This window comes from Medicago truncatula, chromosome 7 (genome assembly GCF_003473485.1).
Source record: "Medicago truncatula cultivar Jemalong A17 chromosome 7, MtrunA17r5.0-ANR, whole genome shotgun sequence".
NCBI classification, from domain to species: domain Eukaryota; kingdom Viridiplantae; phylum Streptophyta; class Magnoliopsida; order Fabales; family Fabaceae; genus Medicago; species Medicago truncatula.
Genome location: NC_053048.1, coordinates 29,113,477 through 29,137,076, shown reverse-complemented (window position 1 = coordinate 29,137,076; position 23,600 = coordinate 29,113,477). Strand labels below are relative to the sequence as shown.

Here is a 23,600-nt window from a genome sequence, read left to right as displayed (position 1 = left end):
TCTTTGTGAATCATGTCATGAAACAGAGTGGTCATTCCCCTTTGATAGGTAGCACCAGCATTGATTAGGCCGAATGGCATCACTTTGTAGCAGAAGGTCCCCCATGGAGTGATAAAAGATGTCTTTTCTCTATCTTCAGGAGACATTTTGATCTGATTATAACCAGAAAAACCGTCCATGAAGGAGAACACCTTAGATTGAGCAGTATTATCAACAAGCACATCAATATGAGGTAATGGAAAGTTGTCTTTTGGACTGGCTTTGTTCAGGTCTCTGAAGTCAACACACATCCGGACTTTACCATCCTTCTTTGGCACAGGCACAATATTGGCAACCCATTCAGGATACTCAACTGTCATTAGGAAACCCGCATCAATCTGTTTTTGAACCTCGCTCTTAATCTTGAGAGCCATATCGGGATGAGTCCTTCTCAATTTCTGCCTGACGGGAGGGCATTCAGGCTTGGTAGGGATCCGATGCTCCACGATCATAGGGTCTAGACCTGGCATATCTTCATAGGACCATGCAAAAATATCCGGATATTCCCGGAGGAGTTGGATAATCTTCTGCTTAACCCCTTCCTCTAGAGTAGCACCAATCTTGATTTCTTGCTTATTTTCCTCGGTACCTATGTTAATAAGCTCAATCTCTTCCTGGTGAGGCTGAATGGCTTTCTTTTCTTGCTCAAGTAACCGAGTAATCTCATACGGTATGTCATCACCTTCCTCATCTTCGGCTTCATACACAGGGAAATCAAAACTTGGAGGAACCGTAGGATTACTGTGTTCAACGGGTTTATTATGGTTCAACCTGCATATAATGATTGGATGATTTTAGAAAGAGTTTTTTTTTTTCATGCAGATTTTTGAAATTAATAAGAAAATACAGACGTTTTGGTTTTTTCTGGCATTACCATTGTTTCCAAGGGAAAAAGCACTAAAAGAGTAGTCGTGGGAGAAACGACAAAGTTTTATTAATCAACGGCAATGCCGAAACAAACATGCCCTTACAGAAAATATCACTCTCGCTTTGGGCAGAGCGAGAGGATTGTTATTTTGAAAACAAAGCATTAAAGCAACAAGACACATTACTCAGAAACATGCATGATTGAAGGAATGTCAATGGCATCCCAATCTCTCGCAATGCCTCCTGGCGTAACAAATACAGGCCTGAGACCAGATCCAGTGGCTTCTTTAGAGATAGCATTAACAAACCCTGCACTGTGGAAGACTCCCGAGGAAACCCTTGATGACGGGGAGAACCCGAGACCTTCTTTACGCTTGTTCTCACAGAGCTGTATCACCTTGCCCCAGCCGGCAGTCTGACCTTCTTGAATGGCTCTCTGAGCATCCTTCAATGAAGCCATAGCAGCCCCAGCTTCCTTAGACTCTGCACCTTCAATGGTCAAACCTTGGAAAGCAGTCCCTTCAGCAGACCCTGCTTCAATACAAGAAAAAGAAGACAATTGGCTGACTAAGTATGCTTCTTCACCATGGATTGTAACGAGTTTTCCATTCTTCACAAATTTCAACTTCTGATGTAAGGTGGAAGTAACCGCACCTGCATCGTGTATCCACGGTCTTCCCAGCAGGCAACTGTAGGATGCATTAATGTCCATCACTTGGAAAGTAACCAAGAAATTCTCAGGGCCAATGGTTATTGGCAAATCTATCTCTCCCAGCACATTCTTTCGAGATCCATCAAAAGCTTTGACCAAGAAAGTACTTCTCCTCAACGGGGTCCCACGGTAGCTCAACTGATCTAGAGTTGTCTTGGGCATTACATTGAGGGAGGAACCGGTATCCACCAACACATTTGATATCATGTCTGATTTACAATTTACCGAGATGTGCAAAGCCAGATTGTGACTCTTTCCCGCTTCCGGCAACTCTTCTTCACTGAACCAGAGGTTGTTACAAGCAGTAATATTTCCCACTATGCCACCGAAACGATCTACCGTAACTTCGTGGTCAACATAAGCCTGCTCCAGCACTTTCAACAAGGTATTCCTGTGAGCCTCGGAGCTCAAGAGCAATGACAATACAGATATCTTCGAAGGAGTCTGCAGCAATTGATCAACGATCTTGTAGTCGCTCCTCTTTATTATTCTCAGAATCTCATCTAAATTCGAATCCTCTATAGACTTGCCTGGCTGATTCATATCTGTAGCAATGGGTGAAACGACGGTTGGAGTTGCTTCTTCAACTTGTGGAGTGATTGGCGTAGCTACCTTCTTCTGAAATAATGGCGGACGAACCTTCCCGCTTCTTAGTGCTGCAGAAGTCCCTTCGGCAATATTGCTTACTGTGGCAAAGGAGGCTAGAGGCACCTCTACTCCATTTTCTATCATAGTAGCATTGTACTTGTATGGCACTGCCTTGTCCGAAACATAAGGAATTGGTCCTGGCAACCTTATCACCAAAGGCTCAGCATTCTTCTTCAAAGGTACACTCTTGACAGGCGGATCGTGAAAAACTGGCACGACCACGCAAACATCACTGACAGTCAGAAGATTATCATCCATCAAGCTTTGGATGTCGTCTTGAACAGCATGGCAACCCAAAGGATCACGGAGGCATCCTAGACACTTGGCATGCTCATGGCTGAACAGAGAAGCTTTGCACAGCTTGATGTGCAGAGGCACCAGAGGAGTTGCGACATTGCGGACATCAAGTCTAGGAGTTTCCTCACATACTTCGATCATATTCACAGCGGCATGATTTGGTAGCGGATTGTCGAGGACATGTGGGACATTATTCTCAAAAGTCAGCTTCCCTTGATCAATGAGCTTCTTCACAATATACTTCAAAGCATAACACCCCTCGACATCATGACCTAAGGCACCTTGATGAAAGTCACATTTGAGATCAGACCTGAACCTTGGAGGCAACGGATCAGGTGGTGGCTTGCCCTGTCTAGTTGTACAATGCCCTCTCTGGAGTAGAGTTGGAAGAAGTTCTGCATACAACATTGGTATAGGAGGAAAAGTTGGTCTGGTATATTGCTGCTGCTGTTGTTGTTGTTGTTGTTGTTGAACCGGCAACTGTTGTTTCATCTGTTGGGCAATTGCATTGACGGGCACTTGAGGTTGACCCGGCGGCAGGGGGTACTGATGGTAAAACGGTGGGAAGAACGGATGCTGAGAGTACGGCATGTATGGGTATGACGGAGGCATTTGAGCTGCATTGATAGGAGCAACAGTAGCCATTGATTGACCGGCTCCAGCTGACACCATCCCCACTTCCGTTTCTTTCTTCTTGTGGTGTCCATTACCATACCTCTTCGATGCACTCGTAGAAGATTCAGCTTTCTCAAACACAATGATTCCATCCCTGACTGCTTCCTCAAGACGGGTTCCCATAGTGACCATCTCCGAAAAGTTGTTCGGGGCAGCGATGATCATCCTCTCAACGTAATCTTTCTTCAACGTCTTTAAGAACGTCTGGGTCATTTCTTCTTCATCTAAAGCAGGAGTGATACGGGCAGCTGCCCCTCTCCACCTTTGCGCATATTCACGGAAACTTTCCTCCTTTTTCTGAGATAGGGACCTGAGGAACTCCCTATTCGGCTTTAAACGAGTGTTAAACCCGTAGTGGCTCTTGAAAGCAGCGGCTAATTCATCAAAGGTATGGATGTCATTCTTGCTCAAACTAGTATACCACTCAGCAGCATCCTCCATCAAACTATCCTGAAAACAGTGGATCATAAGGGAATCATTGTCTTTGTAATTGCCCATCTTTCGGACGTATTTGATGATGTGGTTTTGAGGGCAAGTTAGCCCGTTGTACCGGTCGAAATCCGGAATTTTGAACTTTTTAGGAACATCCACTTTTGACACTAAGCAAAGGTCTTGAGTTTTGAAAGAGTCCGCATTCCCCCGATTGGCCTTGATCTCATGACGGAGTTCTTTAGCAAGTTCCTCCATCATCTCTTCCATGGTCTTGGTTACGGGGGTACTTCCGTGCTGTGTGTTGATGTTAACACCTTGGGGCAGGGTATGCACAAGAGGCTCAGTGACAGCCGCTGTTGTTTGTGGCAAAGTAGCATTGATGGAGGCAGCATTTGTTGCAGGGATCAGAACATTGTTAGCGGTGCTCGAAGTGCCCGCTGCAGTACTGGGAGTGAAGAACGGTGGAAGCCCATACGGAAACCCCACTGGCATAGCAAAGCGAGTGTCCGCAGAAGTGGTTGGGAGCACGCTTGTAGTCACCGGTGCAGCTGTGGTTGTAGGGATAGCTGTAGCTGATTGCTCTTGAGCAGCTAGCAGAGCAGTCATGACGTCATTAGCTTTAGCCAATTCCTCCCTTAGAGTGGCTAATTCGGTGCGAAGCTGAGCGTTCTCTTCTTCCATAGCCCTTTTCTTTCTTCTGTATTCTCTGGTTCGATCGGTTCTATCAGGTTCGTAAATCCTCTGAGCACGAGCCACTTTTCACACTGAGGCAGAGAAACCAGGAGATAGTGAGCACTTGGAAGCCTTTGTGACCAATGCATGATGCATATGATGCATGATATGCAAATGCAAATGCAAAAGACTTATTTTTTCATCGAAGGAATTTTAAACAAATTAGAAATCTTTGCAAATAATCAAAACTACATAGTATTTTTAACAGGAAGACTTTGAAATTTCAACAAAACACATGAAGCCCTCAAGCATAGGAAGTAGTCGGAGGATCATCGGACTCGGAATCTGAATCACAGTATCTATCAAAGAAGTCTCGTCGTCCTCGAGCTCTCTTGGAATCCCTCATAAGCAGCTCGTCTTTCTCTTCCAATTCCCTCCGGGCCTTAGCTAGTTCTTTCTTCAACATTAGATTCTCATGAGTCTTCTGCTCATCTCTACCATCCAAAGTCATGATTAGATTCTCGGCTTGATTGTACCGAGCTTTCCACACTTGCTTCTCACGACTCTCCATAGCTAGATGTTCCTGATACATATCCTGAGTCGCGGGGAGTAGAGGTAGAGGCATAGATGGAGTGGATGAAGACACGTATCTCATAGCTGGATAAGGCATACCAATCTCCTCAGCTCGATCTATCACCCACTGAGTATAGGCCTCATGAGCGACACCGGATCTCGCACCTAGATGCTTCACACTCTTCCTTCGAACCTTGGACCAAGCATCCATGAAAGCTTTCCTTTGTCCGGTAGGAGCATTCGCGTAGAAGAAGAACTCTGGAGATGTAGCGAGATTGATGGGCTTCGACTTCATAGGGAAACCAAACTGTCTCATAGCAAGCTCGGGGTTGTAGTTGATTCCTCCACGGGTACCAAGAAGAGGTACATTGAGAAAGTCTCCACAACCCATAATGATTTCCTTCACCTGAGCGGCCGGAGTGAGCCAGACAACCTCATCAGGAGTGAGAGCCATAATCCGCTGAGAGTAGGACCAATTTTCCGAGTTATCATGGAAGGAACTCGGAAGGTGCGAAATAAACCACCTATACAAGAGAGATATGCAGCAAAGAATATACCCACGGCCCTTGAGAGTCCTGTCATGGATGGCGTGGTAAGTATCCGCTAGCAAAGTAGGAACCGGGTTCTTGGAATGAAAGATCTCGATAGCATTCATGTCCACGAAGTCGTCGAGGTTCGGGAAGAGAATGAGCCCGTAGATAAGTAAAGCAAGAATAGCCTCGAGTGTATCCTGACGAGTAGTGCCGAGATTAGCCTGATCAAGAAGATACTTCGAAGTGAACCCCCGGATGTGAGATTTGGTAATAAGATGGTTGGAGACGTCGGAAGTCTTGAGGTAGAGATCCTTAGCAATAACCAGAGGAGTAAGAGAAGTCCCGGGACCGGTGAAAGGCGTCTTCTCGGCTATAGGCAGACCCACTAGATTGGAGTAGGCCTCGAGAGTAGGAACCAACTGGAAGTCCGGGAAAGTGAAGCAACGGAAGCTCGGATCATAAAACTGCACTAGAGTGTGCACTAGCTTCTCTTCCACATCGGTTCGGAGCAAAGTAAGCAATCCCCCATATCGGAGTCGGAACCCTGTTTGACTCTTGACCTTGAGTGCCAACTCTCTCAAACTAACCAAATCCACTTCCTTGAACTTGTAGCACTTAGTCTTCTTCATACCTGTGATTATTTACAAAAAATTCTCATTTGTTTAAACCCTTCGATGAATGCATGAAAAATGTTTATGTATGAATGCATGTATGCATGATTGTGTTGTTTAGTTACAATGTGGGTTGAGTTTCAAAGTAACGGGGCCACGGATGGACACGGCGTCCGGTGAACTAAGGCTTTGGATAGTAGTAACCAAGGTTCTAACACAGTTCCCAAACTGCAACCTCTCTCACATATATCATGGTAGTACAGGACGACACCCGTTCCATGATTATTTGTGAGAAGGTCTAGTTTGAGTGTAGTATCGCGTGACGACTAAAGTTTGAGACAACACTCAATTTAGCCACCGCACTACGTCCTAAAAAGGCTAGGATGGGTTTGGTAACTACGGTTCATAGCTTCGTCGAACAATTGAAAGTGAAGTGCCTAAGCATGACAACACACGCCGACAATATCACCTTCAAAATGCCTCAGCTATGTGAGATTGATCGCATAATCCAATACACGAGGCAACCCCCGGATCGAATTGTCGATTATATCTCTACCTAAACATAAGTTCACTCAGCCCGGGTTAGGACTTTTGATATTCTCACCCCACACGTTGAATGAAAGTAAACAAATATTCACATATGTAAGCGATAAAATAAAGCGTAAATATAAACTAAGGAAAACTAGGCGCGACCCGCTAAAAAGAGTCCCCAGTGAAGTCGCCATTTCTGTTATCATGGTTTTTGGGTGCCAAGCCATTAATTGGACTTGAACCTTTTGACCGTTGATATCCCTCTTTTTTCTTGGGAAGGGTAAAAGAAGAAAAACCCTTGAGTTTCCGGATTCGGGGGTCGTTTTCGCTACGGGAAGGTGTTAGGCACCCGGAGCGATTATGGTATTCCATAAGAACCGCTTTCCTAAGTTTATTTCTACGCTTTAATTTTATTGCTTATTTGTAAAAAAGAAGGTGTGATTAGTTAAGAATGGAGGTGAGAAGAGGTAGAATTTGATTTTTATTTCGGCTTGGATGAGTTTTGACTCATTGCCTACGTACCGTTTTACGGGATCAAAACCGGCGTAGTTCTTGCTCAAAGATGGTTTTTGTTTTTATTGGTTGATTTTAGGTTTGAAAAGAGATTTTGAAGAATAGAGATGAGAGGCCTCAAGGGCATTAGATTTAGCAAAAAGTGAGGTTTGATTAGTGATTAAAAAAAAAAAGTCTAAATGATTAAGATGAATTGAATTTTTCTTAAGAAAAAGAAAAGGAAAAAAATGAAGTGTTGACTTCATATTTATTATGAAAATTTTTGAAGTGAAATTCAATTGTTTTTTTTTTGAAAAAAAAGATGGATTTTCTCTAAGTGTTTAAAACCTAAACGCTTAATTAACCATACAATCCTATGCATACATCTAAGGTGAGTGTGTGCGTGTCGGTGCGTCATAGTGTCCATAGTCCATATTACAAAAATTGCCTAAATACATTCTATGGCCTCTTTGCCAAGCTACAAACCAATGATAACAAATTACATCACTAAATGAATCAAAATTTGCAAAAAATAAATGCTAGGCTTAAAGAAAGTAGAGAGTGGAGAGAAATGCTAGGAGTGAAATCACATGGGGAACAAAATGTTAGTGCAACAAGGAAAAAATATAATTGGAAAGATGCAAAATGTGCCAAATGAGTATGCAACATGAGAATTTAGCAAGCACGATGTATAACAAAGTCAAGATAAAAAAAAACAATTCAAAACAGCAAGATCAACATGTGATTAGAGGCATAAACATCTCACATCAACATACCAAAAGATTATTATCACATATTAACACATTAAGGATAAAAATACAATGAAAAAACTCATGGCAAATGATCCAAAAGGAATTAAAATGCCATGAATTAATCATGCAATACTTTTATCAAGCTCAACATGCAAAAATGTCATAGGAACCATAAGAAATCAACACAACGTATACTTAAAAAATCTAGGAATTTTTATCAAAATTTTGGTCAAGGCACAGGTTTCAATAGCACAGAAAAAAGGTGTAAATAGCACAAAGGAGCAAAAAAACGTATGGAATCTTAGGCCCAGACCCAAAGCCCAAAGTCAAAACACAGGAAAGCGCAGGGACCGTTGGATTGATCCAGGAGATGGAACCCTAGATCCAACGGTCTAGATTGAAGGGAACGAAACAGAGCTGGACCGGTCCGGTTCAGCTGCTTATAAAAGGATTACAGGACCGGTCCAGTCCATTTTTCCTTCTCCTCTCTCTCTCTAACCCTAAACCTAGTGAGAGAAGCTCTCACCTCTCTCCTCTCTCCGGTTGTCTTCTCCGGTGAGCTTCACCGCTCCGGTGTGGTGGCTTGCCGGCCCAACAGGGCGGCGCCGCCGCACCGGAGGCGAGAAACTCCACCGTTTTCAAAATTTTTTACAGATTAAGACATCCTTTTTCGTTCTAAACAAGAATATGGCATTAGATTTCGCATGCAAGGTCTGAATCGTTGTAGATCTATGTTTTTGTGTCACGGTTTTGAGAATCTTTTTTTCTTTGAAACTTTCTTGGATCAAATCCTCTTCTATCCTTCTTGATCTGTAACGATTCGCTTGCGTTGATGCTTTTTGAAAAGAGAAAAACGAGATTCACGCGTTTATGGTTACGGTTACGGTTACGGTTCTGGTTCTGGTTCTTTTTGTGATTCTGGAAAATTGTTAAGTTTGCTGCTTGCGTGATTTTGCAGGTTTAAACTATGATTTTATTTTGTAAAGAGGTTCTGAGTTTTTACCTGAAATTTTTGATGGAGATTCTGTGCTTTCTGTGTTGATTTCCGGCTTTGAAACTGAAAATAAATCAGTGATTCTTCCTTTTCTCCACCGGTCCAGATTCTTCGTTTTCTTTCCCTCTTCTTCTCACTGTCTTCTTCGTGATCGTGCTTGAGTCCGTTGCTAACAGTAATGGACTCGCACTTGTATTGTGAAGGAGGTGATTCAATGATGAAGATTCAGTATTGAATCTCTGAGAATTGCAGAGAATTTGATGAATTTGTTGATGATTCAGTGATTCTGGTGATTCTGAAAAAAACGGTTAGGGTTTTTGTTCTTGGTGTTCTTGATGAATCTGAGAAATTTCTGTTTTGATTCAATTGCTGAGAGAGAGAAAGTTGGAATTGTGTTTATGAGTTGGCGTGTGATTAATGGCTTTGAGTGGCACTGTGCACTATTTATAATCTGACATGTGTACTTGAAATCCAATGAAAAGGTGACACCTGGATTTGTATGAAAATGGCACGGCTTGGACTTGAAATGAATTTGGGACTTTTCTGCAAAAACAAAAACTTAAGGACTGAACTGTAATAAAAAAAGGACTGAAATGCAAATTGGAAAGAAAAAGGGACTGAAATGCAATTTTGGGACCTCAATTGAGGGACCAAAATGCAATTAAAAATAAAATTGAATAAAAAACGTAATTTGACCAAACGTAAAGCGAAACAAAAATAAAATTGACAAAACGGACTAAAACGAACCAATGGCCTAAATGAGGTACTTCAAAGTAACCTCCCCATGCCAAAATTTCGTGTGAAATGACCAAAATGCCCCTAGGGCTAAAATTGACCTAAACAGATTCAAATTGACTCGACACTGACTCAGACGCAAGTTTGAAACGAAATTAACAAAATTTACTGATGAAATGAAAAAAAAACAATTTGAAAAGACTCAGAGACAGTCACAAGGATGAAAATGGGTCCCACTGCAGGAAATGACCAAAATACCCTTCTGTATGACTTTTTGCAAATTTTGAAATAAACTGTAGAAAAAGCAATGCAATGATTCAGAGACACTTTTGAATGACTTATAAGACAAGTAAAGACACTTCAAAAGGTTTTATGCAAGAAAAACATAGGTGAAATTGTGATTGAAAATACTGCGAGGCAGAGACAATTTGAACTGTGCAGTTGAAATTTGATAATTGACAAAGTTTGAAATGAAATTGGGCCCAGTATTTTTAGGTCCAAAAACAGGGTATAACAATACATAAAACATAGAAAAACTGTAGGATATAAGCAGCATGGCATATTTAACAAGAAGCCAAACCAACTCTAGTTAAACACTTAAACATATTAAAATGAATATAGCTCAATAATATAAGAAAACAACATATAACTTACCAAAACAGTAGCAACAAGTTATGCCAAATCAATCTGACTCAGCACCAGAGTCGTCTTCAGTGCGTTGTGTAGTTGGCAATAGTTCTAAATAGTCAAAAAGAAAATTGTAAATAAGGGATAAAATCAGACTTAACATAAATAATTACACTAATAAAGTAAAGTACCTAGCTCAATCTTTTCAAATTCTGCCACAAGTTCTTCAATGTCAGTTGCTAATGGAGAGGATCGAAACCAATCTTGTGCACAAATTAAAGCCTCAACTGTTTTTGGAGTAAGAGAACTCCTATAATTATTAAGAATTCTACCCCCGGTGCTAAATGCAGATTCTGAAGCAACTGTGGACACTGGCATAGCTAGTACATCTTTGGCAATCAGTCCAAGTATAGGATATTTACTAGAATTCACCTTCCACCAATTCAAGATATCAAAAGTTCCAGTTCTCTTCTCCAAAGGTTCCAAGAGATACTCTTCCACCTCATTTTTGGTCATAATCTCATTCATACTCACATCCTTATCAAACTCAGAAGCAAATGAGGATTCATTAGCTACTTCAGTTTCAGAAGTCTCAATCTCAATATTGGTAGGTTGAGATTCACCATTTCCATTAAAACTTCTATAGGCAATAAACATTTTTTCAAAAGTCTCCTTCACTTTTCCACTTAATAAATCAGCATCTTCCTTATCATAAAGCTTTTGAAGACTCCAAGCAACAAATCGAAGCTTGTATCGAGGATCAAGAACCACAGCAATAAAAATCATCATGTTCGTATTTTTAATGTTCCCCCAATACTTATCATGCTTAGCTTTCATTTTTTCAGCCATGGTCTCAAGCAAAGGATCTGAACTATTTGACCATTTTTTTAAAGTATTAGATATCAAGCAATATTCATGAAAGTATTGAGAAGAAGTCACAAACAAAGAACCAGACACCTTCAAAGTCACATCATAAAATATTTTCAGAAACTCCACAAACACTCGTGCATTATCCCAATCCTCAGTTTTTGGAATACCACCTGACATCAATGCAAACTCAGTATCTCGCTCTCCTAACCTTTTAAATGCCTTTTGAAACTTCAAAGCACTTACAAGCATAAGATAAGTAGAATTCCATCTTGTAGACACATCTAATTGCACTGTGCTATTATCTTGTATCCTACACTCCTTTATGACATTCTTGAACCTTTCCAAGCGACCAGGGGAAGCACGCACAAATCTAACAGCATTTCTAATCTTATTGATTGAAGCATGAAGATCCTTTGAATTCAATCCATCATTAACTACAAGATTTAAAATATGAGCACAACAACGAACATGTAAATATTCACCTTTCATCGGATGAGCATTCCAGTCCTCCATTCTACCTTTCAAGTATGAAACCGCAACATCATTGCCACTTGCATTATCAACTGTAAGACTGAAAACTTTAGAGATTCCCCAACCCAAAAGGCACTTCTCAATTTTTCTCCCAATAGTTTCACCTTTATGATTTTTGATCAAACAAAAGTTTAGTATCCTTTTGTTCAATTTCCAATCATTATCGATGAAATGTGCAGTAAGAAACAAATAATTCAAATTTTGAATAGAACTCCAGCAATCAGTAGTTAAGCAAACACTCTGATTTGGATGACTGAGTAAACTTTTTAGCTTATTCTTTTCATTCACATAAAGATTCCAACAATCCCTAGCCACAGTGATCCTTCCTGGAATTGTAAATCTAGGTTGCACAACACTCATGAAATACCGAAATCCCTCTCCCTCAACAAACTTGAAAGGCAACTCATCTATAATAATCATCCTAGAAAGAGCTTCTCTACATGCTTCAACATCAAATGAAACACCAACCAATGTATTACCAACCCCTTTCCCATCTTCCTTTTTTAGTTGCAAGAGGCTAAGAATTGTTTGTGCATCATTAGTAGTTTCTCTTGGAAACTTTTTGCATTGAGTCAACAAATGATTCTTTAAATTAGATGTACCATTCCTATGTGTATCACATGCATAAGTTGCCTCACACCATTTACATCTAGCCCTACGTTTTCTTGACTTAGGACAATTATATTTAGTGAAATGATCCCAAGTCCAAGATCTAGGTTTAGTGGATTTTCTCTTACCTCCATCTTCTTCTGTTTCTTCTCCTTCTTCTTCTTCAGCAGTTGGTTCACCACTCTTCCTCTTCTTGTCTTTTTTGGGAACCTTTGTCTTTTTTGAAGTAGTTTGTTGCTCATTGGGTTAGGTGAAGGCAATTCAGCATTTTCAATTACTCTCTCCACATTTTGGGTGTTTTGTTCCTGTATAGATAAAACAAGCAAGTTAGAATTCTATCCAACGATGATATCAAATTAAATTCCTTCAAAATAACTTTTAAACTTACCTCAGCCATTTTTAGTAGAAATGCTATGAGAACACTTAAAAGAACCAAATGTAAATACAATATCTCTGCATAAAAATCAAATAGTAAATCACAAAAAGGAATAAGAAATTAAGAAACACTAAGAGTAAGTCACAAAAGATATAAACCCATTTATTTGAATACATATAATAGAAGAATTTTAAGAGAAAGAAATGCAAAAGAGTTGATGTTCACCTTGCTTTTCCAAATACTATAAGGGAACGAAACTGTGGCTGAGAGAGGGAGGGGATGAAGTGCTTCAGCAAATGAAAGGCCAAAGGTGAATGAGTATACAGAAACAAGAGCCTAGGCAAATATATAGCATAAATGGCTGATTGTCGTTTGAGTGATTTTTGTTTTGGTAGAAGTGATCATTGAATGTATACTCCTTAATCAAGGAAGAGAATTAATACAATTAATAATATTTGTTAAAAATTTGAAAAAAGTCAATACAAAGAGAAAGTCATAGAGAATAGAAACGTTACAGAATAATAGTAATTAAGGATTACATTTACAAGAAATTCATATATACAAGTATAAGTTCGGTTTGGATTGGATTGGATCGGTTTATACCATGTGAACCGAAAACCAATCCAATCCATTTAAAATTGCGTTTTTTTTTCGGTTTTCGGTTTTTCGGTTCGGTTGCTGCGGTTTGCATTGGATTGGATTGGATGCGAACACCCCTACAACCAACCCCCCCACCCCTGGCTTATTTTTAAAAATTTAAAAATCTGAAAATAATTTTAAAAAAAATATATATATATAATTTTTTGAAAAAAATATAAAATTATATAATTTTTTAAAATCTGAATATATAATTTCGAAAATATTAAAAAATCTGATTTTTTTAAAAATCATAATAATAATTTCGAAAAAATTTACGATTATATAATTTTAAAAAATATATTTTTTGAAATATGAAAAAAAAATGGAAAATTATATATATTTTTTAAAATCAGAATATATAATTTCGAAAATTATTAAAAAATCTGATTTTTTTTAAAAATCAGAATATTAATTTCGAAAAAATCTGATTATATATTTTTTAAAATTATGTGAAAAATTATTTCATTTTTTTTCGAAAAAGTTATTTTCAAAATATTTTTAGAATTTTTTTTATTTTTTAAAATTATTTTCAGATTTTTTAATTTATAAAAACAATTTTCAAAATTTTAAAAATAAGCCAGGGGTATTTTTGTCAATTCCCATGCCATTTTGCTAATTTGATGACGTGGCAGTGATTATCCGGGAAGAGGGACGAACTTTCAAATGATTAGTAATTACAGGGGCAAAATGGAAGGATTAGTAAGTTCAAGGATGAAAAATCAAACGGCCTATAATTACAGGGATGAAAAGCATATTTTTCCCTATTAAAGATAGATTCAAGGATAGAAATAATATCCAACGGAGTCTTGAAGAAGGAAAGAAAGTATATCAGGATGGAGGACAAGGCATATTTCAGAAGCGCAAGCCGACCCCCCATAGTTTTACATGAATTTATTTTTTTCTATTGTTATTTAACGGGGTGTCACGTAAAACCAAATGGCGTGTTATTTATTTATTTATTTTTATCATTTTTTCTTTTTTGTAACTTGCGTGATGTGACATGTTTTTCTATTTTATTTTTATTGTTTTGTCTCACATCAAATGGAATTGCGAGACATTTTGTTGTCGCAAAATGTATTAAAATATCTTATTTTTATTATTATAAATATAACTTCTCCTTTCATCACAAACGACAATCATTCTTACTCACCTATACAATTCTCTCCTATCATCTTCTTCATCATGTATTCTTCTTCTCCTTCATTGGAATTTATTGTTCAATTCGATCACTGGATAAGCCCGTTTGAAATGTTTTTTTTTAGCAGGTAGTGTAGTGGCTAAAATTCACTTTATAAGGTAAATAAGTGGGGTGTTTGGGGTTCGAACCCCGGCCCCTACATATAACAATGCATTATCCCTGTCAACTGAACTATGCTCACGGGATAGCCTATTCGAAATGTTATTAAGTCCAATAATGATATTATTGGCGTTGAAGAATCATCTCAATCACGTTTTTGGTATATCTAAGACCAAGTGCAATGGGATGTTGAATTTGCAATTCAACATGTTGAACCATTATAGGGGGTGTTGAATTGGGAAAAAACTGAGTTGAAGGAGATAGGTGTTGAACAAATTCAACATGTTGAAAGTTTGGCCCACAGAGACGTTTGGCGCGCTCGGATTTGTCAAAACAGGCGCGTGCGTTACACGCGCGGACAGGGCGCGTGGGTGAGTTCGGCCACGGAGAGAGAAGAGAGAAATGGATAATGTTGTGACACTTGGCATGTTTTGATTGATGCTTGGATTTTTATCTTCTTAATAATTTGGACTCAATTATTTCATTGCAAATAATTTTATTTTTTATTTTTTATTTCTTCTTAATAATAGAGACTTGGATCATTTGATTTGGACACAGAAAAAAAATCAAGTTTTTCACTCTCTTAATCTTATTATTAGCTTTGTATTAGCTTTTCTTTTGAAGTTTTAGTATTTATTTAGTGAAATGGATCCCACTAACAATCAATTCAACATCCAAAATTCTTCTGATTACCCTTTTAGCTACCAAAATTTCAACAATTATCAACACCCAAATCAATTTCCCAACCAACATCCTCAAAACCCAAATCAATTCCCCTACCAACATCCTCAAAACATGTCTAATTTTGGTTTTGCTTCAAATTTCAATCATCCATCCTCTGTTCCAAACAACTTTAATCCATATTTTAGATCTATGATGGGATATCCATCTCAAACACCCCTATTTAATGGTTATATGCTAATGGTGAATGAAAATTTTCAGAGTGTTGGTGAATATCTTGAATTTTCATCACAAATAAATCGTGGTAGAATGACAAGAGATAATGAAGTCGCTTCAACTCCAGAGGATACAACTCCTAAGAGCAAGAAAAACCACCAACCATCATGGAACACTGAACAAAATTTGGTGTTAATTAGTGGGTGGATAAAATATGGAACATGCAGTGTTGTCGGGAGAAACCAGACAAGTGAAGCTTATTGGGGTAAAATTGTTGAGTATTCTAATGAGCATTGCTCATTCGATTCTCCGCGCGATGTAGTTGCATGCCGAAACCGTTTTAATTATATGAGCAAATTAATAAATAAATGGGTTGGTGCTTATGATGGCGTTAAGCGTATGCAAGGAAGCGGTTGGTCGGAAGATGATGTTTTGACAAAAACCCAGGAATTATATGCATGTGGGAAGAATGTTCAATTTACTTTAAAGGAAGAATGGTGCGCTCTCCGAGATCAACCACGGTATGGTAGTCAAATGGGAGGAAATGTTGACTCAGGAAGTATTGGATCTAAGAGATCTTACGAGGACTCTGTAGGATCTAGTGCTCGTCCAATGGGTAGGGAAGCATCTAAAAAAAAAGGTAAAAAGAAAAGCAAAGACGAGACATTGGAGAAGGTGGAAAAGGAGTGGGTTCAATTCAAAGAATTAAAGGAGCAAGAGATTGAACAATTGAAAGAGTTAACCTTGGTGAAACAACAGAAAAACAAGTTGCTACAAGAAAAGACTGAAGTTAAGAAAATGAAAATGTATCTAAAGTTAAGTTTCGAAGAGCATCTCGATGACCGGAAGAAAGAGCTGTTGGGGCTGTTGGAGCGTGAGCTGTTTGAAAATTAATTTTAATCAAATATTTGTTTGTATTCAGTCAAAATTATCAGTGTTGTCTAGTCCCGAGTGTTTGCTTTAATATTTGTCAGTGTTGTCTAGTCCCTAGTGTTTGCTTTACCAATTATCCCTGACTTTTATTTCAAACACTATTTAAAGGTGTTCCTCCATTTGTTGGAATATGTGCCTATTGTTTAATAAAATGATACCATCTGTGACTTTAATAATTATCCCAACTGTTTGCTTTAATAATTATCAGTGTTGTCTACTCACGACTGTTTGCTTTAATAATTATCAGTGTTGTCTAGTCCTGACTGTTTGCTTTAATAATTATCAGTGTTGTCTAGTCCCGACTATTTGCTTTAATATTTGTCAGTGTTGTCTAGTCCCCACTGTTTGCTTTAATAATTATCAGTGTTGTTGTCTAGTCCTCCCTGTTTGCTTTAATAATTATCAGTGTTGTCTAGTCCCCACTGTTTACTTTAATAATTATCAATGTTTGCTTTAATACAATACAATAACTTATTTCGAATCCTTCAGTGTCCACCACACAATGTACTTATATATAGGGATTCATATCTACTTCCAATATCACAAATCTCATTCATATCTACTTCCAATATCACAAATCTCATTCCTATCTATTTCCAATATCACAAATCTCATTCCTATCTACTTCCAATATCACCAAAGACTATCAATGGATCCTTTTGATATCGAAGACTACAAACAAAAACGTGATATTGAAGACACTTATATCGTCAACCGATTTATTCAGCGTCGAAAAAAATTAGAGGAAGGTAGTGGATCTCGTAGTAGAAAATATTTAAATAGAGATCATGCAGCGACAAACCAAAGACTCATTGACGACTACTTTGCCAACGAGCCTACATATGACGATCCAATGTTTCGTCGTCGGTACCGGATGCAAAAGCATGTTTACCTTCGAATCGTTGGAGACCTTTCAATTACTGATAACTACTTCACCCAGCGAGTTGATGCCGCCAACAAAGAAGGTATATCACCGTTAGCAAAATGTACCACAACAATGCGAATGTTAGCATATGGTGTGGCAGCAGATGCGGTCGATGAATACATCAAAATAGGAGGTACTACATCATTGGAGTGCTTACGTAGATTTTGTAAAGGAATCATACGATTGTATGAGCAAGTGTACCTGAGAGCACCAAATCAAGATGACCTTCAAAGAATACTACATGTTAGTGAAATGCGGGGGTTCCCAGGGATGATCGGGAGTATTGACTGCATGCACTGGGAGTGGAAAAATTGTCCTAAAGCATGGGAAGGTCAATTCACCAGGGGGATAAGGGAACCACCACAGTTATTCTTGAAGCAGTTGCATCTCATGATCTATGGATCTGGCATGCCTTTTTTGGATGTCCAGGAACGTTGAACGATATCAATGTTCTAGACCGGTCACCGGTGTTTGATGATGTGGAACAGGGAAAGGCTCCACGGGTGAATTTCTTTGTGAATCAACATCCCTATAATATGGCATACTATCTAGCTGATGGTATCTACCCTTCTTATCCAACTTTCGTCAAATCAATTAGACTTCCTCAAAGTGAACCCGATAAGTTATTTGCAAAACATCAGGAGGCATGTCGGAAGGACATCAAACGTGCTTTTGGAGTGCTTTAAGCTCGATTTAAAATCATCTATGAACCAGCTTGCTTGTGGGACATAGCCGATTTGGGTATCATCATGAGGCCATGCATCATATTACATAATATGATTGTTGAGGATGAATAAGATACATATGCTCAATGTTGGACCGATTTTGAGCAATCTGAGGGAAGTGGATCTAGTACACCGCAACCATACTCGACCGAGGTGTTACCCACTTTTGCAAATCATGTGCGTGCCAGATCCGAGTTACGTGATCCAAATGTTCATCGCGAATTGCAAGCAAATCTAGTGAAGCACATATGGACAAAGTTTGAAATGTTTCGTGATTGAATATGATTTCTATCGTACTAAATAAATTACTTGTGTGTTGTGTGCTTGTTTGTTGTCTTGCATTTTAAGCTATTTGTGTGACCCGTACTTAGTTTGTTGTATTGCATTTTATTTAAGTTAAGAAAATAAAAATAAATTATTTAAATAAATTTTGTTTTTACAAAAAAAAAAAAAAAATTGTTAAGTGTTTCTTCATTTTAATTTAATTATAATCGATAATTGTAATTTTATGTAATTATAAAAACAAAAATATAAAATTAAATAAGAATAAGAAATAAAAGGTGGTGGAGTAGAGTGTTGAATAAAAAAACCATTGAAGAGGTAAAAATTAAATGGATGTTGAATTAAAAGAGAGAAAATGATGTGGCGTGTTAGGAATTAAAAAAATGGATGTTAAGGTTTGTTGAATATTTGTGACCATTGTAAATGGTCCAACGAATCCACTATTAAAGTGACTCATATTCCCATGTCTCATTGGCATCTGATAAAATTTTGATGTCCATCATCAATATAAACTACTCGGGACTGACATGGATCTACAAGACATGTTTGCAGAACAATAGTTTGATTTAGATCCACTTTAATTGTACATTACATGATAGTAGATTTTTACAAAGTATTGATCATTTGCTTATATTATGTTTGTTTGTCTAATCAAATTTAATGTAATTTTATCTATTTATTATTTGAATGTTGGATTACATATTATTTTCAACGAACCAATTGACATTTATTTTTCCTCATAAGTTTTAATATTTTTAATTAACATAAATAAAACAAACACTAGAAATATGAGTCAAAAGTTAACAATAATTATAAAAACGATAATTCTGAATAAAATACAACTGATTTTTTTATAAAAGGATAGTTTCTTCGAATATGACCGTCTTCCGACATAGTCTACATTATTTTGGTGTTCTTTCCTCGACGTCCATTTCAGTTCTAATGTGAGTAATATTTTATCGACCTTTCTTTTGTTTTGCTTGGTTTTTCAGTGTTGATTCTTATCTTAATTGCTAGTATTGTTTTTTTTTTAAAGATCCTTGTATTCTACGCACACATTCTACATATATTATTTATTGAATAAAATTTTGTTCCTTTTGGTTTTTCAAAGAAAAAAAATGTATCCATGATGTTTTATTCATTTACATAAAACACCAATAATTTATTTTTTTCAATAATTAATGTTATTTATTATATGCTCCAAAGTAAACTGTTCACTTTATAAAAGTCGAATCTAAGGTATTAGAAGGAAAAAAAGTTTTTTTTTATCAAACAATAAAGAGTGATATTTAATATAAGTGACAGTGATATAAAGTAACTTGTCCATCCACATAATTTGGTCGGAAAAAACTTGTCCATATATGAAATAGTAAACATCTACGTGTTCAAACTAAAGCACATCCTAGAGGGGTATGCTTTTCTTATTTAAGAGACACACATAAACAGAATCATTTTATTAAAAATCAATTTCCTGATCAAGCAAGGCATTACGTTCTTTAGTATAATTTCACCAAGTGTGTGCCATCATCATATATTCTTAATTTGCTATTATTCCTTTATAGAATAATCAAAATGGAGCTTTACAAGATCTCTAATGTCATTTAAGAATTTACCTTCAATTTAAGAAACTCTTGTGATTTGGTTGTATATTAACTCTTCAACCTTAATGACCCATTGGATTATGAGGGAGTCTCATGGATCATTACATCGAGGTTTAAACAATTAAGCAAGTGAGAGAGACCACCATACTTTAACAAAAAAAATCTTATGATATTAGGTTTATGGATTATCTCATTGATAAAATGTATAACATTTATTTTTTCATCTAATGTGTGATAATTTACTCACACATATATCAATAATTCAGAAACGAACTTACTTTTTGGATTTCAAAAATTATTTAACAGTTCAACACTTCAACTCCCATAAGGTGGGGCTAAAGCTAGAAGATAATAAAACTATAGGGTCTTGATTGATCTCATCTACTTGAAGTACTTCTTTGGTCCCATATTGTGTGTAACTTTAATTTATTATTTTACACAAAATAAAAAAGTTGTAGGAAAAAAAAAAGAGTGAAAACTTCATACCAGTATACATAATGTTAATTTGGAGGTAGAAATAAAATTAAAATAAATAATAATTTTTACAATAGAACTAAAATAAGTAATGTTACATTGAAAACATATAATATTGTTAATATTTATTGAGATGTTTTTCTTTTGTTAATATGAAAGTATTGAGCATGTTAGATTTCTAAATAAGCTTCATGCATAGCCTTCCAATGCTAATACTTAAGAGACTCTGTCTTTCTTTACACAGACAGCATAACATGTATACAATTTAAACCATGTTAGCATCACCAAATTATTAGTATAAACAAAGCAACCTCAGAATCACATCATGAAACATAAATGTCAGCAAAATAAAATAAAATCTAACATACTAGTACTATTATATACTTACACATACCTAACAAGAAACATAAGTATGTTAATTAGGTACCATATGATATAATGGTACAACCAAAGTCTTGTACCTATTTCTTAGATCTTTTTCTTGTGTAGTAAAACAAACCATTGAGATTCTTACTTACCTATAAGTTAACAACATCGTATACTTTACTTTGTCCCTAAAATTTACTCAAAATCTACCAATCATTTAACTCATCTCAAAACCAAAAACCAAGACATTATCACACATTTGCACCAATTTGCATCATTCTAAAAGGTGAAAAGCCATAATGAGATGCACCATTCTCACAAACTCATTTCTCAAAATTATCATTTTTCTCATTCTACAAACTTTACCACTCACAACACAAACAAAGATCTTAACTTTACCACTCAAATCACAAGTTATCTCATCTGGGTATCTTCCAAGACCACCAAACAAGCTTAGGTTTCATCACAATGTTAGTCTCACTGTTTCAATTACTATTGGCACCCCCCCACAAAACGTGTCATTAGTCATTGACACAGGAAGTGAACTTTCATGGCTTCATTGCAACAACTCAACAAACCGGGTCATGCCTGACCCGGTTTTTAACCCGAATTTTTCTTCTTCATACAAACCTATTTCTTGTTCTTCATCTACATGCACTACCCAAACCCGAGATTTTCCCATACCTGCTTCATGCGACTCCAACAATCATTGCCATGCAACTCTTTCATACGCAGATTTTTCTTCCTCTGAAGGGAACCTTGCTTCTGATTCATTCGGGTTTGGAGCATCCGATAACCCGGGAATTGTATTTGGGTGTATGGACTCAAGCATTAGCACAAACTCTGATGGAGATTTTAACACAACCGGGTTAATGGGTATGAATCTCGGGTCTCTCTCTTTTGTTTCTCAGCTTAAGATACCCAAATTCTCATATTGTATATCGGGTTCGGATTTCTCGGGTATTTTGCTTCTTGGGGAATCCAATTTCTCATGGGTCGGGTCGTTGAATTATACTCCTTTGGTTCAAATATCCACTCCTTTGCCCTATTTTGATCGGGCCGCGTACACAGTTCGGTTAATGGGAATTAGGGTTTCAGAGAAGTTACTTAATTTGTCTAGTGATATGCTCGCTCCAGATCATACTGGAGCGGGTCAAACTATGTTTGATTTGGGTACTCAGTTTACATTCTTACTTGGGCCGGTTTATAGTGTGTTGAGAGAAGAGTTTCTTAATCAAACAAATAGTACTTTACAGGTATTGGATGATCCGAATTTTGCATTTCAAGTAGCAATGGATCTTTGTTATCGGGTTCCATTGAACCAATCAAAATTACCCGAGTTGCCAAGTGTTAGTTTAGTATTTGATGGAGTCGAGATGAGGGTTTCGGGCGAACAACTTTTATATCAGGTTCCAGGTCGGGTTGTAGGGAATGATTCAGTTTATTGTTTCACATTTGGAAACTCGGATCTACTAGGTGTAGAGTCATTTATCATTGGGCATCACCAACAACAGAATATGTGGATGGAATTTGATCTTGTAAAATCTAGGGTTGGTTTGGCTCACGTACGATGTGATATGGTGGGTCAAAAAGTATTGGGTTTTGTGTAGTTAGACCCACATGTTATATTGGACGGTTACTTAATAGATCCTTCAAATTGCTCAATCGATCAGGTTGTAATTTTTTATCGTTGTTTTGTGCGTAAAGCATGATGAAATCATAATTCTCAATGATTTTTTTTTTAAACGAAAGCAATTTTGAAGGACCTACTAAACAACAATGATTTTATTGAGGTATGGTCCAATTAAAGCTTATTCAAATTTCTGAAGTTGTGGTCCATTCCCTTCGTGCGATTTTAATGAGGGGCCTCTTGGTAGAAATCAACTTTGGACAAGGCTGTCAGGAACTTAAAATCAACAATCAGTCTCTTGGTTCATACACTCTATTATTTTGTTACTACATTTGAAATTGCAATATTTCAGTATAAAAATAAAGGAAATTGCAAATTGTATATTTTCTTTTATTTTTTGAAAATGTACTTGTTCATACCAAATTATTTGCACGAAAAGTACAAATATGTAGGTGGTGGTAGGCTAGGATACAATTACTTCTTTGCTCATTCTCAGTTGATAAACACTTATTCATGTATATACATAAATATAGATAATCATTTTTAAGTTTCTTATATTTTTTACTGTCAAAAAAAGGTTGTTATATATTTTCATACATGGAAGCTTTGGTGACATATAACATTTCTCTTATGTACAATACTTTTTATTTGTCCCTTTTAAAATGACTAAAAACAATTATCTTGATGGCCTAGACTAGAACATACACAATACTTTTAACATTCAAGATCTCCCCGAAATTACTTTGACAAAATAAATTCATAAAAAATTACAACTCGATTGATTGAACAATTTACGAGGTTTATTCAGTAACTATAGTGATGTTGTCATATTGGTAGGGTGATTTTATGGATAGTTTTTGTGATTAAAAATGCATCTATAGTTGTAATCTATAATGAGTTTAATGATGAGAATACAACGAGAGCAACATCTGCACCACAAAGGGTGTAAAGTTCATCGGATTTTTTGAAGAGTCCGCTACGACGCTTTAAGAAAGTTACTTGCAGGTTGCTCTCGTTGCTCATCTTTTTCATCTCGATCATTTGGCGACCTCAGCCTTTCTTTCCGTTCGACATGACTGACGCACAAACAGAGAGAACAAAGAAAAGAAAAGAAAAGAAAAGGGTGGGTGATTGTGTGTTTGATATTTTAGAGTACAAAATGACACATTGAAATTGGGTGTGAAGGGGTGATTTTGTATAGTCAATTTTTGTGTGTATGTGTTTTAAGTATTGTATTATGATTTTTCTTTGAATA

At 37.0% G+C, this 23,600-nt stretch overlaps 2 protein-coding genes across 2 annotated transcripts; both read left to right on the top strand.

The window, feature by feature from the left end:
• The first annotated feature begins 16,991 nt into the window (after positions 1–16,991).
• LOC112416642 (uncharacterized) lies at positions 16,992–17,953 on the top strand. Its single transcript, XM_039827955.1, has 2 exons — positions 16,992–17,598; positions 17,697–17,953. The coding sequence occupies exons 1-2, from the start codon at positions 16,992–16,994 to the stop codon at positions 17,951–17,953; spliced, it is 864 nt and encodes a 287-aa protein (XP_039683889.1).
• Positions 17,954–20,796: 2,843 nt separating this feature from the next.
• Positions 20,797–22,900, top strand: LOC25498512 (aspartic proteinase PCS1). The gene has a single exon (XM_013593439.3). The coding sequence runs from the start codon at positions 21,015–21,017 to the stop codon at positions 22,323–22,325; it is 1,311 nt and encodes a 436-aa protein (XP_013448893.1). The 5' UTR covers positions 20,797–21,014; the 3' UTR covers positions 22,326–22,900.
• The last annotated feature ends 700 nt before the right edge of the window (positions 22,901–23,600 follow it).